Below are 15,600 nucleotides of genomic sequence, written 5' to 3' on the forward strand. Positions count from 1 at the left end.
TTCGGTGAATATGTCTGCATCCGCACAGAAGAAGAAGGTCATGGCTGGTGTTACCAGAACTATACTTACATGGATATGGTGTCTGTTCTTTCGGACATGTCCGAAAGAACAGACACCATATCCATATAAGTATATTTTTATTTTCGGGCTAATAGATGCTCACCATCAGGTTTGATACTGAAAATAAACAAGAGACCGAAGCTAATAATAGTTGTTACACGCAGTAGTACATAACAGAAAAAAAGGGAAGGCACACACAACATTTTAGAACACAGCAGTCGGGCTAATTGCGGTAAATCCTGAGTCGACGCCAAGGCGACACCAGACAGTAAGCGGACGACTGACTGGGTAAATAAATACACAATAAACACTAGGAACTTACTTTATGCTGTGACCCCGAACGCCGAGGAAGGACAAGTACAGGACATGGTGTACCACCAGCGAGCGCAGAGCACGTAGTAGAATACACGAAGGAGGCTGGTTGATTGATTCGGGGGAGGGGACCGAACAGCGAGGACATCGGTCCCACACGACGGAGAAAGGAAACTGGTAAACTAAACTGGCAAAAGTACTGGCATCTGTCGACGTTGTTTTTCCCGTCAACAGGTAGCAATAATTTTGCCACTCTTGTTTACCAGTTTGGTTGCTCCTTTACGTACGCTACCCTTGCTCTGCGCTCGTATACTCGTCCATATATTTTACAAATTTTATTTTATTTTTAATTATGCAATTCACTATTTTTCAGGGATGTTCAAGTACAATTCAGTGTCGCCTGTGTGCCGAGCAGGATAACCACTTTAGCAGATGTTGTTTGTTCCTGTGGAACGTGGTCTGTTCATAGCCTGCACCTTTTGTGGGTAGCCCATAGGGAGTACAGGAGAGGTAGCACGTGTTATAGCTGACCGTTACTGGAGTGTTGGTTCCAAACTGGACCCTCTCTCTCTCTCTCTCTCTCTGGCTCCTCCTTTCGATAACAATGACGTGATTCCTTTCTTGCTTCCTTTTTGGCGACTTCAAAAAATGGTTCTAAACACTGTGGGACTTAACATCTGAGGTCATCAGTCACCTGGACTTAGAACTACTTAAACCTAACTAACCGAAGGACATCACACACATCCATGCCCAAGGCAGGATTCGAACCTGCGACCGTAGCGGTCACGCGGTTCCAGACTGAAGTTGGCGGACTTCGTCCTGACGCCGAAATTAACGTCTTTTATGACCGCCGTGGCTGACTAAGATTTCACAAGCCAACCTGGGCAGGCTCATTTGTATTCCGAACAAGGAATAAACTTCCTTTCTGTTACTGAAAATCATCGTGCTATAACTCAATGGCCCTATCCCGACCAGGTCCCTTCTCCACCTGTACAACGTGATAAGAAGGGCCTGCATTAATTGTTTCTATAAGGGGCAGTCAAATGAAAACAGTAAGTAAGCTGTTTATTATTTCAAAAGCAATCGCCGAGCTGTTAATACGCTTGGCCCACTGTGAGACAATGCGTTCATGGAAAAATGTTTACATTTGCCCACGGAACCATGATCGTACCCGAGCGTGCACCTCTTCGACCAAAGCAAATTGACAGCCAAGAGCGTTTTTCAAATGGCTGTGAGCACTATGGGACTTAACTACTGAGGTCATCAGTCCCCTAGAACTTAGAACTACTTAAACCTAACTAACCCAAGGACGTCACACACATCCATGCCCGAGGCAGGATTCGAACCTGCGGCCGTAGCGGTCACGCAGTTCCAAACTGACGCGCTTAGAACCGCACGGCCACACCGGCCGGCGAAGAGCGTTTTTCTTCAGGGCTTCAAAAATACGGAAATCGCGTGGGAAGAGATCGGGACTGTATGGAGAATGTGTAAGGGCTTCCCAGCAAAACTTATGCAGCATACTCAAAAGAACCATTGCATATGTAGACCGGACTAGGCGGCAAAATATTCGCTAGAAATCCCATACGCATCCTCCATATAGCACCTGCGGCCGCGGCGTTCCTTCCGTCCCTTTACGACGCACCTGCACGTACCTGTGAACATTGTCTCAGCAGATCATCAGTAGGGAAGCCGAGAGAAACCTACTGTACTTCGACGTGAACCAGGCCGCAATTAAAGTCACTAATCTACGTTTCGGGAGAGAGTTTTCACACGAAATGAAAGGTTGGAAATTTTGTCCTTAATTAATATATTCTGAAACTTAGGTGAACAAGTATCACTGCCAAGCCCGTGCTAGTCTTAACACAGTCACTCACAATCCCTTTCACTCCCGTTAGCAAGTTTATGGTGTTGCATTTCCCGAAAACGTAATAGCTATAAAAATACGGATTGTTTTTGACTGAGAATGCTCGCCAAATATTAAGTCACTCGCCAAATATTAAGTCTGTCAGTACCTAATGCAGTCACAGTTTTTAGTCACCGACCTGCTCAATACGCCACGCGAAATTTATGTCTTTTCTCATCACAAAATTCACTTAAAAATTCCGAAATTTCTACACACCCATCGGAATAATTATGCCGTCACTTTACAACACTTTTGATGTATGAAACACTGCTAGATACGGCAACTTATCATTTCCATCGGAACTACTGCTACACACGTCCGAACTGTTTCATGGCTAGGCTCCGACTCCTCTCTAGAATACTCTAAGTCTTCTTTACCAGCAGAGAAAGGCGCGCGAAGAATATTGCTTTACCATTGGTCAGTTTACTCAACAGCCAATAGCAAAACAACATTCTCCCGCGTCAGTCCGCGCTTTTCATCAATAACCAATCGCAAAATAGTAAATCTAACGACTGCACTTTTTACCAACGTCATTATCTAATATGCTGAAGTTTTGCTTATGCATTAAGTTAGTTACTATTGTTATTTATACCTGAATTAACTTTCCCTTTACCATAAACTTACTTTACAAATCTATTCTGTAAAAATCCCCTTTGTTCACATCCATACTTCTTCGAAATGTTCCCACACTAAATCCTACTACATAACTCGTTAAACAATTATCTTCATATTAACCTTAAACCACACTCAAGCATCATTCATACTGCTAAAACACATCTATAACATTTTACATAAACAAAAACACATAATAACACTTTATGAAAATACTATAACAGTTTATGAAAAACATTCTATTACTTTAGTGCACTCTAGTGGGCACAATCGAAACTAAATCACGGACCCCTATCCAATACTCTATCGGGTGATACATAAACTATGTGTGCGTCCAGTCTCGCATCACCGTCTGTCACTATCCAGCTCTGAGACACATCTCCACTTAACCGCCTCCAAGACAGGATCGGTATACGCCGCTACGCCTCACATCTCTCTCCAGTCGAAACGACCTTGGCAACTTGTGAGTGGAGTTGTTTCGAGTACGCTGCAGAAGTTTCTGCATACAATCCCGATTTCTCCCCTCACATTTTAGAAGTGAAGTGATCTTGGCATGTTCAGTTTTTACCATTTTAAAAAATTCATCAAGGAAAGTTAATTATTGTCTAACGCATAATGTACTTATTGGTCTATAAGCCCTTAAAAATCATACCCAATCTGCACTGGATATGTGACCTACTTTTATTTGTGTCTCGCTAACTCTGGTCGCAGCACTTAGTTTTTCCTTAATCCTCTTTCACATTCTGCACTGTTAGGATAATTAAATCTAGTAACTAACACTTTTGGCGTAAGTGGGCTCGTCTTAGTTTAATTTTGTGCGGATTCCTGCCTATGGATGCGACATTGTTGACCACTTGATATCGTTTCAACTCATCAAATCTTGCGGAATATTGTAACTGTGATTTTTATCCTTTTTCGCGTCTTAGGAAAGCCTGCCTCATAAAGTTTCACTTCTATTGTTGGGTGTATTAGGCCGCTTGATAATGTATCTCTATACATTTCTTTTAATTGGCGTTTGTTGCTCCCTGTAGGTACTTCAGTTTCAGATGATACTTGCGCACATAATCCGACACTACAGATATCTCTCGGCTACCCAAGCATGTCTCACAACCCACCTCCCATAGCTTCAGTTCTCCTAGTACTTGTTGATTCGAGTCCCAGGATGATATACTGTTATAATCTCTCAGAAAGTTTCAAAACAGACAGACACACGTCACATTTTTTTCAAAATGGGTTTAGAAAAATAAATACCGCTTCTATGAAGAATTCACTGAAGATGGCAGTGTAGGCATTTCGCGTTATCGCGAAAGCAATTTAGCTAGTTTGTGGGATTTTTTCCAGACTGGAGCGTAAGTCTCACATTTACAAAAGAAAGCGCCTCAAGATAGAGTAGAGCGACGCCTGTCAATATTGTTACAATAGGCCATAGGTTAGTGATATGTTCAGCATAATGCTACATTAAACACGAGTGGATTATATAAAAAGTCGTTCAATTTCGTTCTGGGCTTCTAGCGGAATTGAAGGGGAGACCAGGGCTAGTTGGTATATATTTTGGCTTTTGATTTTTTTAATGTTTTGTGCAGTACTTGTGGAGATTCTGGTGAATGTGGCGGATTGCTTTATCTTTTGGCTACAAAATCATGTTGCACCCATTATTTAAATACGTGTCTCGACAACTCTAAAAATACTTTTTCTGAAAGCTTGCATCCTAAGCCTGGTGCTGGTATGCCTCTAGCGGCGAGTTGGCATAAGCTGATACACATACGGATACTTGAATCACAGAAATTTACGAAGAAAAACATTTTATTTTATCAAAATGTGGGGTAACTTCCTTTGAAAAGAATAAATTGTTCAAAAATTATATTCCTCGCAATGAAGTCGCATTTGAACAAAAATGAATTCTGCTTGGACGTATAAACAACAGTATGATCTTAAATATGTAAACAAACAATAAATCCTTCAAGAAAAATGAATCTAGCTTATTATTAGAGCTACCTATACTTATTCAGATAGAACTACAGCAATGTTTTAAATCAGTCACAAAAGTAGGAATTCGTCACTCGTACATCTGAGCAGGTGGGTTCAATTTTCGCACAATTTTTCTTTGGTCGTATACAACTGAATCTGCCCATTGTCTGACAATCTCCAGTTTTGCTCTGTTTGACCTTGGTAGATACTTGAATTTCGTTGCGATCGGATTCGACAGTCTTCTCAGGATAACGGCGAGGAGGTACTCCACCAAAACACTCATTTACATCAAATTCGGCGTGATCAGGAGGCCCTTGAGATTATGGGGGATTCGTTACTAGTCTTGTTCGATGTGACATGTAGGAAACTTTTTGAGTTTCTCCAAGATTCGTGGGGACTATCGAATGAGGACCGTACCCTCACCTATGCAAGAGGCTGAAGGGAAAGCTCTTCACCATGGAGCTTTCTTCAGCCGCTGAACTGTCACTGAGGGAGGACAAGCTGTTGTTATTTCCGGCGAAGTTAGTATGTGACAAGCCGTCACAAGAGTCCTTAGAAGAAAATTTAAGTCGACGTTTTCTGGGAAGTTCTTTTTCACTTATAGCTGGATTATTTTATTTTTCTAATGGACAGTAATGGAGGATTTAGCTGGTTTAGGTGCGGGGCACGTTCTCATAGGCGTGCCAACTGACCTCATATCTAACTATGCCATCTAGGCCTAGGCCGATATTAAAAACGAAATGGATACCACACAATCCGAATCAACAGAAACAAAATATTGTAATCGTGCGTGTAACAACAGTTAACAATTTTTTCGAGCCGGCCGGTTTGGCCGAGCGGTTCTAGGCGCTACAGTCTGGAACCGCGCGACCGCTACGGTCGCAGGTTCGAATCCTGCCTCGGGCATGGATGTGTGTGATGTCCTTAGGTTAGTTAGGTTTGAGTAGTTCTAAGCTCTAGGGGACTGGTGACCTCAGAAGTTAAGTCCCATAGTGCTCAGAGCCATTTGAACCAATTGTTTCGAAAACCGCTCCTCAATTCCATCTACAGGTTCACCAGAACAAAAGAAATTACGATGAAAGAGTTTACTCACCAGTCAGAATAATATTACACAGGGGTCCTTTATTCATGACGCATCCAAGCGGACTGAAGCTAAAGTGGATGTCGCACCTTTACATACACTCCCCACTAAAAGGATCGCAGCACTTTCATTTCACGGTGACAGAAAATAGCAGCTGTGTGCCGAGTAACTCCTTATTCCTACTAACACTGGTCTTCCATACTGTACAAACGTGCTCTATACCCTTTGATTTTCTGTCACTACATTCAGGATATATTCCTGTAATGGTAACATGAATATGGATCTTACCTCCATTTGAGACCGACGTGCCGAATCATGGCTCGCAGATCATTATCCGTACCTCGGAGTGCGCAGAAGAGGTTCTTGGGAGATTCTGGAGTCTTGAAGAGGAACTTGCGGTCATAGCCTGGGAACTTGTCACCGCGAGGATAACCGGTCTTGGCGCAGGCGAACTTCGGGTGGCCGGTGAACTGAGCCTCGAACCAGTCGTCCCGTTCCCACCTGGGCACAAAACAAGACAAGAAGGCAAAAAAGACTGAAAAAATCTGGGCGATGTCGCAGTCATTCGAGACAGTGCTCCAGATTGACGATGGTGGCAAAGGAAGCAGCCTTGGACCGTACCAGCAGATGTCATCGTATTCATTCATGAGATTCAGGAAAAACGTAAAATTTAAGAACAGTAATTCGAAGAAGGTTTGGAAGTAGCCTCTCCCGAATATTAGCAATGTGTCCAGACCACTTACATCTTATTCGTATGAGCCAAAAAAAAAAAAGACCAGGCCGTAGTAACTTACAAAATATAAGTGTGTTGGAGCTATACTGACCGAAAAAAGTATTTGAACACCTGCCTGTCTACCAGCGTCTACATGCTTAGAATCAAGGAAAGCAGCGAATGGAAGACGAAGACATAAGAAACATTAAAAAATAGCGTTACTGTGAACTAAAGGCAGTCAGTTCAAATGAATATTAGTAAATCTGCGAAATCATAATCTAAAACTGCTCAAAGAAACGTAGGCGCTTCAAAAAGTAAGTTACACATGTCGTCCAACACTTAGACCATTGCGCAACGAGAGTGCCGTATTGTCAGAAGAGAGTACACATTCTGGCTTTCCTGAAGACACAGTTCTGCGGCTGTGCAGATGACACATGCCCCCCAGTGTGCGAATGAAATGGCGCGGCAACTGGAAATGTACTCCAAAGTTGAAGTACATAGGTACAGGTAGCGGGAACAGAGAGGGGGGGGGGGGGGGGGGGGGGAGCCGAGGTGGAATGGACTACTGGGACAGAACGGTCCAGGTCGTCTAATTTCGTCTACAGGCGCTAGGGTGCACACAGACTGACAAGTGTTTTAACAAATCAATGTCTGTTATCGTTTAGTAAGGTTACAGTTACTGTCGCACGCAAGTTGCGTAGTCCGTCAATAAAAGTGATCGAATTTGAACCATTTCCAACTAGAGTCTGTCATACTTTTTTCTTCACAATCAATGTTTAGTCCACATAATCGGGATGTTCTTAGCTATCTTTGTGTACAACGCAGTTGGAAAAAGAACGCCGGCCGAAGTGGCCGTGCGGTTAAAGGCGCTGCAGTCTGGAACCGCAAGACCGTTACGGTCGCAGGTTCGAATCCTGCCTCGGGCATGGATGTTTGTGATGTCCTTAGGTTAGTTAGGTTTAACTAGTTCTAAGTTCTAGGGGACTAATGACCTCAGCAGTTGAGTCCCATAGTGCTCAGAGCCATTTGAACCATTTTTTGAAAAAGAACGTGTTTACATTGGTTACTGATTATTTTCTCAATAAATGGGGTATAATGGTTTCTATTATAGTCCGTTCCTCCACGGATGCCATTTATTCTTCATTTCTGCCGCACTGTTTTTTGCAGATGGTACGTCGTTATGTACGGAAAACGGAGAGACGAAGCAGGTCCACGAAAAACATGGAACAAGCTGTTGATTAATCGGGTTTCTGCCTGTTATTCGCGTCTTTTTATGCATGATATTTCAACTGCGCGACTCACAGTCTTCTTCAGGTGCTGTCTGACAGCACCTGAAATACCGTGCAGCAAAAGACGCGAATAACCGGCAGAAACCCGATTAAACAACAAGAGAGTGCCTCGCAGGGAAAGTCTGAAGAATTACATGGAACAAGCTGTACCTAACTGATAAAACTATGACCCACAAAAAAGCATCGAAATAATTTCTCGTGTCTTTGACTACTTTAAAACGAAACGTAAAAATTATAAACGACAATCCCCTTTCAACAAATGACAAAACATACGGAAAATATCAGAGTGGTTTCGATAAGAAGCAAAAGTAGTTGGAACTTATCAAATACCTTAGAATCCCCAAAAGCGAGGTTTTGGTAGAACTATGAAAAATTCTGCGCAGATTAGTGTATCAGATTGCTGAACGAAACGGATGCTTCCACCCATTCCACACGAAACAAAAATGGCTGGAGAAAACTGGGTTCTTGGATTTCTCGCTCGCCATCCTAACTTAAGTTTCAGGAAGCAGTGGGCTCATAACTAGTGTGCCGACATGGATACGGAGGACGATGAAGCCTAGCTTACTTTTAAGATGTGTCATCGAAGAAGGAAAAAAAAAGAGTCCATTCCACCCCGTGCGTGCGTCTGAACGCACTTAAAGACAGCTATTGTATGTCCATCCTTCTGACTAAATGCCTGAGAGACTTCGGCAGTTCACTTACGTAATAAGATGGAACACCGGCAGGTGTCCTTGCGATGTTATTTGTTATATAGATACCAGTTGTTGGCTGCAGACGCAACATCGCTGTTAGTCTACGGAAACCAGTTCATAGAAGTTGGCCAATATGGAAATTTGTAAATTTGTGGTAAGATCCTATGGCACCAAACTGCTGAGCTCATCAGTCTCTAGGCTTACACACTGCTTAATCTACCTTAAACTAACTCACTCTAAGGACAACAGACACACCCACGCCCAAGGGAGCACTCGAACCTCTGACAGGGGAAGATGTTGGCCACTGACGGGATCCTGTACACGACTGGAATTCACACCCTCAGCGTCAGTTGACGCCTGAAGATGGTGTACTGAATCAACGAAAGTGTACTGAATCAACGAAACTGGTAGCTGTATAATAAATAACATCGAAAGAACGGCTGCAGGTGTTCCATTTTATTACATGAAGGCACTTAGTTTGTTGATATAACAAAAGAAATATGCCGTTTTATGTTATTTTCATTTGAAAATTTTAGTACAAAAATGTTTGAATAAACGGTTCCAAATTTTTATAAAAATTTTTTTCATCACTGAGACCTCCAGAATTTGCTGCAAACGTTAGGCGTTCCGCCCTGGTCTCCCCTGTGATTATTTTGGCTAAAATTCACCTTGAAACTCTGGCGCAGTGAAATGGTGGCAACAATTTGGCCAAGAATGCACAGACCAAGGGCCGTATTTCTATTGTCGACGAGCTGAACGACCGGTAGACGTTTAGACTGTTGTTTACAATGTCTTGGTCAGTACGAGTATAGCTATGGCTACAAAATAACGGGACTATTGCTGTAAAACATTTCACGTCATAGATATACATATTTAGTTATTGCCGCCTTCAATATACTCCCCTATCCCTACAACGCTGCAATGATGCAATTTTCCATTGATGCAAACGGTGCTGGAAGTCTACCTCTGTGAGCTCCTTGATGTCGCGTCTCGTTTTTTCCTTCACTGCTTCTACGAATTAAAATGTTGTTCCTGTTAATGCAGATTTGATCTTGGCGAACAAATAAAAGTCCTATGTCAAGCGAATAAGGAGGGCGGTCTTACAGTGGCATCCAGAACTTCGCTAGAAACCTCTAACAGACAATGCGATATGAGCTGGTAGGTTGTCTTGATACAGAAGTCATGACTTGTTCTTCCACTGTTCGGGTTGTTTCTTTTTATTTTTTGTTTCTTATTTTCTCACGGAGTTGAGCAAAAACCTCCAGGTAGTAACGATAATTATCATAATGCAGGGCCTGTGTTGTTAAGAATATCGATGCAGTGTTTCTTCGGCCAACACAGGCATTGCAGTATCGTATTTATCCACCGATACCAAGCAGTGACTCTCAGTTAAAATGTACTCCTCTGTACGGGAGTCACATAATGTGTGTACAAGCACAAATTGTGACGCTGGAACGACGACATATGTCAGTTTAAGTATGGCCGTGAGTCGTGCACGGATAGCCAAAATAAGGAGAACGCTCGCGTAAAACGGGAAAACGGGTTTCGAGTCGCAGTCCGGCATAAATTTTCATTGTCGTCGTTCCCTTACACAGCTGATGATTATTCGAACTCGCAACGGCGAATACATTTCATGTATATCAATGTTGTAATGTTGATTAATACTTTGACCTTCAGGATCCCAGTGAAGATACACCATTCCATTAACATCGAAAAAAAGAAAAAAAAACAAGCATCTTCGCTTTGTATCTTCATTTGTTCATTCGAGCTTCTTTCGCTCTCGGTGAAATTAGGCCCTTCCAAGCATGGACTGGCGCTTAATTTCTAGGTTATAAGTGAAAAATCAAGATTCGTCACATGTTTCCAAGAAATTACGGCCATTTTCAATGGTATTCAAAGTGTCAACAACAACATTTTTACGAGATTTTCTTTTTGGTTCGTTAGTGAGAATTTTCAACGCCAGTTTCGCACTCATTATTCTCATGTTAAACTGGTTATGTAAAATTTGCCTTACTCACTCTTTGTCAATTCCAGTAGTTTCAGAAAGTGATCGAATACTCAACCGACGGCCAGAGCGAATCACAGTACCTGCGTTTACACGTAGTAAAGTTTTTGATGTTGAAGGCCCTCCCGGACCCGATTCATCTTGAACGTCTTCTCAGCCATCTTAGAAACTCTTGAAGCACTCAGTTGCCAGCCGTTGTGGCCGAGCAGTTCTTGGCGCTTCAGTCTGGAACCGCGCGAACGCTACGGTCGCAGGTTCGAATCCTGCCTCTGGCATGGATGTGTGTGATGTCCTTAGGTTCGTTAGGTTTAAGCAGTTCTAAGTTTAGGGGACTGATGACCTCAGCTGTTAAGTCCCATAGTGCTTAGAGCCAAGCACTCAGTAACTCGCGTACCTGATAAACAGCATTCGCCATACACTTCTTCTAATAACAGATTTCAGTAGCAGTTTTTCCAATTTCAAACTAAACTTAACGTCAATTCGTAGCTCTGTAATTACGCTTATCATTTTTCAGTCTAAATAAAGCAGCAGCTCTTACACAAATGAAGTTCATGGTTCAAATGGTTCAAATGGCTCTGAGCACTATGGGACTTAACTTCTGTGGTCATCAGTCCCCTAGAACTTAGAACTACTTAAACCTAACTAACCTAAGGACATCGCACACATCCATGCCCGAGGCAGGATTCGAACCTGCGACCGTAGTAGTCGCGCGGTTCCGGACTGAGCGCCTGAACCGCTAGATCACCGCGGCCGGCTGAAGTTCATGGCGTTACTGTTTTGTGTACAGACACCAGAGACCGCATTCGATTGAGAAGGCTCTACGCTGCACACCTATTGGTTGTTTATCTTTGGCGCTGTGTGACAGAATCAGTTTTGTTATTTTATAGGTGTGATAAAAAGTGTCGTGTAGCTGTTTCACTTTCAAATGTAGTGCAGCATCATTAAACGTTATTTGGCCTTCCATAATAATGTGTTAATTACGTTCCGATGTCCCATCGTAGTTTTAATTACATGCAGTAGCGATATATCCTCCTCACAGATCGCAAGAACAGATACCACACCATTACTTCCCATTTTACGCCTTCGTAAACGTCTAGGACAAACTGCAGAACCGGACAAGATGTTTTGCATGAACATGCCGAGAAAAACGAGTTAGGTAGAAAGAGGAGATAGACCATTCCGACCCCTTGCGAGCAAAAAATATGCAGACGCCCCTGCGCGCATTGATACTTTGAGGACTCTCGTGGCTGTGAATTCAGCACAAAACGGAAATCGTGATGTGCATCCAAAGAAAACAACTCATTTCGTGTCACTCATGAGCAAGGATCACTGTAATTACGCTGTGGCACAATGCATTAATATCGCTCGAATTGCGACAAACGTTATTTATCATGGTTTTTCCGAAGATAAGAACTTGCAACGTTAGTGGATAGTTCGAAGCAAACGTCCGGAAAAAGTGAATATGGAAACTACATGTATGTCGTCAGTTCACTTTCAACCCGAAGTTTATGAATGAGATTAGAGAAACGAACTGTTTGCGTTACCTCCAAGAAAGAAGCTACTACAGAAAGTAATCCCCAGCATTCCAAACTGGGATGGGGAAGAAAGCAGCGATGCAGGTGCATCGAGAGAATTCAGTGCATAAATAACACTCAAACTAATTATAACTCAAGAATTACCCTAAAATAAAAAATCACACAAATTCAATAATTTTTTTCAGGAAATTGTGGATTACTCCACGCTATATTTGCTCCTCGATACTACAGCTTCATTTCTAGTAGAAACAGCCGATATTTTTTTCCTATCGCAAGATGTGTTAACTATTCTAGTGAGAAAACATTGTTCAACTTTTGATTGAGATCTTATACCTGGACATTTCACGTGTTACTCAGAAAGCTCAGAAATAACAATAACAGCCGAGATTTAACTTTTAATAAAACTAAATGCACAGAAAAAAGCACTACTAAAGAAATGTAATGTAGCCTTATGAAGTATAACAAATTCTCTTCGCCGTGTTCTCTCGTGAAAGCGGACAAAAAGGTTATCTGACGCGAAACAGAAAACCAATTACACATAAGTGTGAGTAATATCTTGTCAAAATGTTTTACACTGGCGCAAATACGATGTCTGTTGAACAAAAGCAGAAGGATAAAGTGAAATTCAGAGCACATTGCCTATGCATCGACTTTAAGAGCTCTATCGTCTAAAAGCATATGCTTATTTACGAAAGCAAAAAATGGCTTTGTTATGCAGATCAGCGCTTCAGAAATGGACGAAGGAATTTAAATGCAGACCTGGTACTTCAAAATGGTTGGCTCAAATGGCTCTGAGCACTATGGGACTTAACTTCTGAGGTCATCGAACCCCTAGAACTTAGAACTACTTAAACCTAACTAGCCTAAGGACATCACACACATCCATGCCCGAGGCAGGATTCGAACCTGCGACCGTAGCGGTCGCCGGCCGATGTGGCCGTGCGGTTCTAGGCGCGTCAGTGTGGAACCGCGTGACCGCTACGGTCGCAGGTTCGAATCCTGCCTCGGGCATTGATGAGTGTGATGTCCTTAGATTAGTTAGGTTTCAGTAGTTCCAAGTTATAGGGGACTGATGACCACAGATGTTGAGTCCCATAGTGCTCAGAGCCATCTGAAGCCATTTCGTAGCGGTCGCGCGGTTCCAGACGAAAGCGCCTAGACCGGGTACTCTCGAAGATATCCCGTGTTTATTGAACGCTAAGTCAAAAACCTTTACTTCCCAACAGAGACTAGCATTTTTGACATCTGGAGAAATGAATGTTGATGTCTGCGTATCTTACGATTTGTCGGAGGACATAGCGATCGATCTACAATCTAGTGTTCAAGTTTGCATGATCCCCAGGTTGTGCAAGTAGTGGCGCAACCAATTTATTTTGACTTTTACACAGTTATCACTAGTATTTTGCTTCAGAGTATGATTAAGGCAGTTGAGGAATCGGAAATAAATATTGCAGCAGTGACATCTCATACGGGTAAAAAAATATAAAAGTTTGTAAGAAATTTTGTGCCGATGTAGATAAAACATATTTCGTGGATCCAGCAGACGATAACAGGAATGTATGGGTTGTGTGACAAAAACAATGTAATGTCTCTGCGCTCTGTTTTGAAATTAAAATTTCCTGAGGTTCGTGCTCTTTATGTAAGAACAAGAGTATATGTATCTGAATCGAAAAGCGAAGATGGAAGCCATGAAGAAATGTGCCATAAGGAGGAAGCAGCTATGGACTGCATCTTCATCTGATAAATAGCATAATAATTCTGAAACAGGCTACATTAACATCTGCTTCTTCATCGAACGAGTGACGTATTTTTCATCTTAATTATCATTTATTTGGACCTAATGTGTAACACATCTGTCAGTCCACTTGATTTGATTTGTCCAACTGTGTACTGAACCAAACCGAAAGTAAAATTAAAGTGTAACACGACACTGTGTGTGCTTCGCAGCCTCACTGTGACGTCAGTGGACTGCTGCCAATAGCAAGCGGTTTTGCCGAAATGCTCCCCCCCACCCCACCCATTCACCTGGCAAAAACCATCACTGGCACAGGTGTTTCAAGATTCCTCTGGAGCCCTCGAGTTACGGGCACGCATTCCACGACTATTCGCATCAATATAGTACGAAATGCCAGCGTTTTCCTGATCACGTTTCCGTTGTGTGGCCAAGCAGTTGCAGATGCTCACCTGAAGCGCCCCTTGCGGCTACCAGACTGGACAGAAGCTCTGGTGACGTCATCGACGGCGACGGCAGCCGTCAGCATCAGCAGCAGAATGGGTCCCACTTTCCGAGCGGAGAGCCCCATGTTTGCCGCAGCGCTGCTCCGAGGACTGCACTGAAACGCCTCACATATCGCGCAGTCTGTAACCGCCGCAAACAGGATCCGCTCTCTGCGGCTCTTGTTTTGGCCGCGTTGTGAAATATGGCAGCCGGTCGCTGCCGACAAAGTTATCGCTCCGACGTCCTTCCGGATTTTTCTCAGCTCCCTCCTCCCCCCTTCTCAATCTCTCTCTCTCTCTCTCTCTCTCTCTCTCTCTCTTTCTCTCTTCCTCTTATTAATTGACGGCTCCGCCAAACGAGTATTGACCACGCTGAGCACTTAGAAAGATGCCACATTTCTTCTATGAAGCACCCTGCGTGCCAATGCTTGCTTTCTAACCTATAATCTGTTCAAAATTACACTACTGACCATTAAAATTGCTACAACACGAAGATGACGTGCTACAGAGGCGAAATTTAACCGACAGGAAGAAGATGCTGTGTGTGCAAATGATTGGCTTCTCAGAGCATTCACACAAGGATGGCGCCGGTGGCGACACCTACAACGTGCTGACATGAGGAATGTTTCCAACCGATTTCTCATACACAAACAGCAGTGGACCGGCGTTGCTTGGTGAAACGTTGTTGTGATGCCTCGTGTAAGGAGGAGAAATGCGTACCATCACGTTTCCGACTTTGATAAAGGTCGAATTGTAGTCTATTACGATTGCGGTTTATCGTATCGCGACATTGTTGCTCGCGTTGGTCGAGATCCAATGACTGTTAGCAGAATATGAAATTGGTGGGTTAAGGAGAACGCCGTGCTGAATCCCAACGGCCTCGTATCACTAGCAGTCGAGATGACAGGCATTTTATCCACATGGCTGTAACGGATCGTGCAGCCACGTCTCGATCCCTGAGTCAACAGATGGGGACGTTTGCAAGACAACAACCATCTGCACGAACAGTTCGACGACGTTTCCAGCAGCATGGACTATCGGCTCGGAGACCCGGAGACCATGGTTGCGGTTACCCTTGACGCTGCATCACAGAGAGGAGCGCCTGCGATGGTGTAGTCAGCGACGAACATGGGTGCACGAATGACAAAACGTCATTTTTTCGGATGAATCCAGGTTCTTTTTACAGCATCATGATGGTCGCATCCTTGTTTAGC

General features: G+C 43.2%; 1 protein-coding gene across 1 annotated transcript in view; it reads right to left on the minus strand.

The window, feature by feature from the left end:
- LOC126419173 (uncharacterized) overlaps window positions 1-14,569 on the minus strand; it is an 82,449-nt gene extending 67,880 nt beyond the window's left edge. The window contains exons 1-2 of the mRNA XM_050086302.1: window positions 14,354-14,569; window positions 6,225-6,437 (exon numbers count right to left, since the gene is read on the minus strand). Of these exons, the coding sequence (XP_049942259.1) occupies window positions 6,225-6,437; window positions 14,354-14,472 (332 nt within the window). The 5' untranslated portion in view covers window positions 14,473-14,569. The remainder of the gene's footprint in view (window positions 1-6,224; window positions 6,438-14,353) is intronic.
- Window positions 14,570-15,600: the final 1,031 nt, after the last annotated feature.

Source organism: Schistocerca serialis, chromosome 9, assembly GCF_023864345.2.
Source record: "Schistocerca serialis cubense isolate TAMUIC-IGC-003099 chromosome 9, iqSchSeri2.2, whole genome shotgun sequence".
Taxonomy (NCBI): Eukaryota; Metazoa; Arthropoda; class Insecta; order Orthoptera; family Acrididae; genus Schistocerca; species Schistocerca serialis.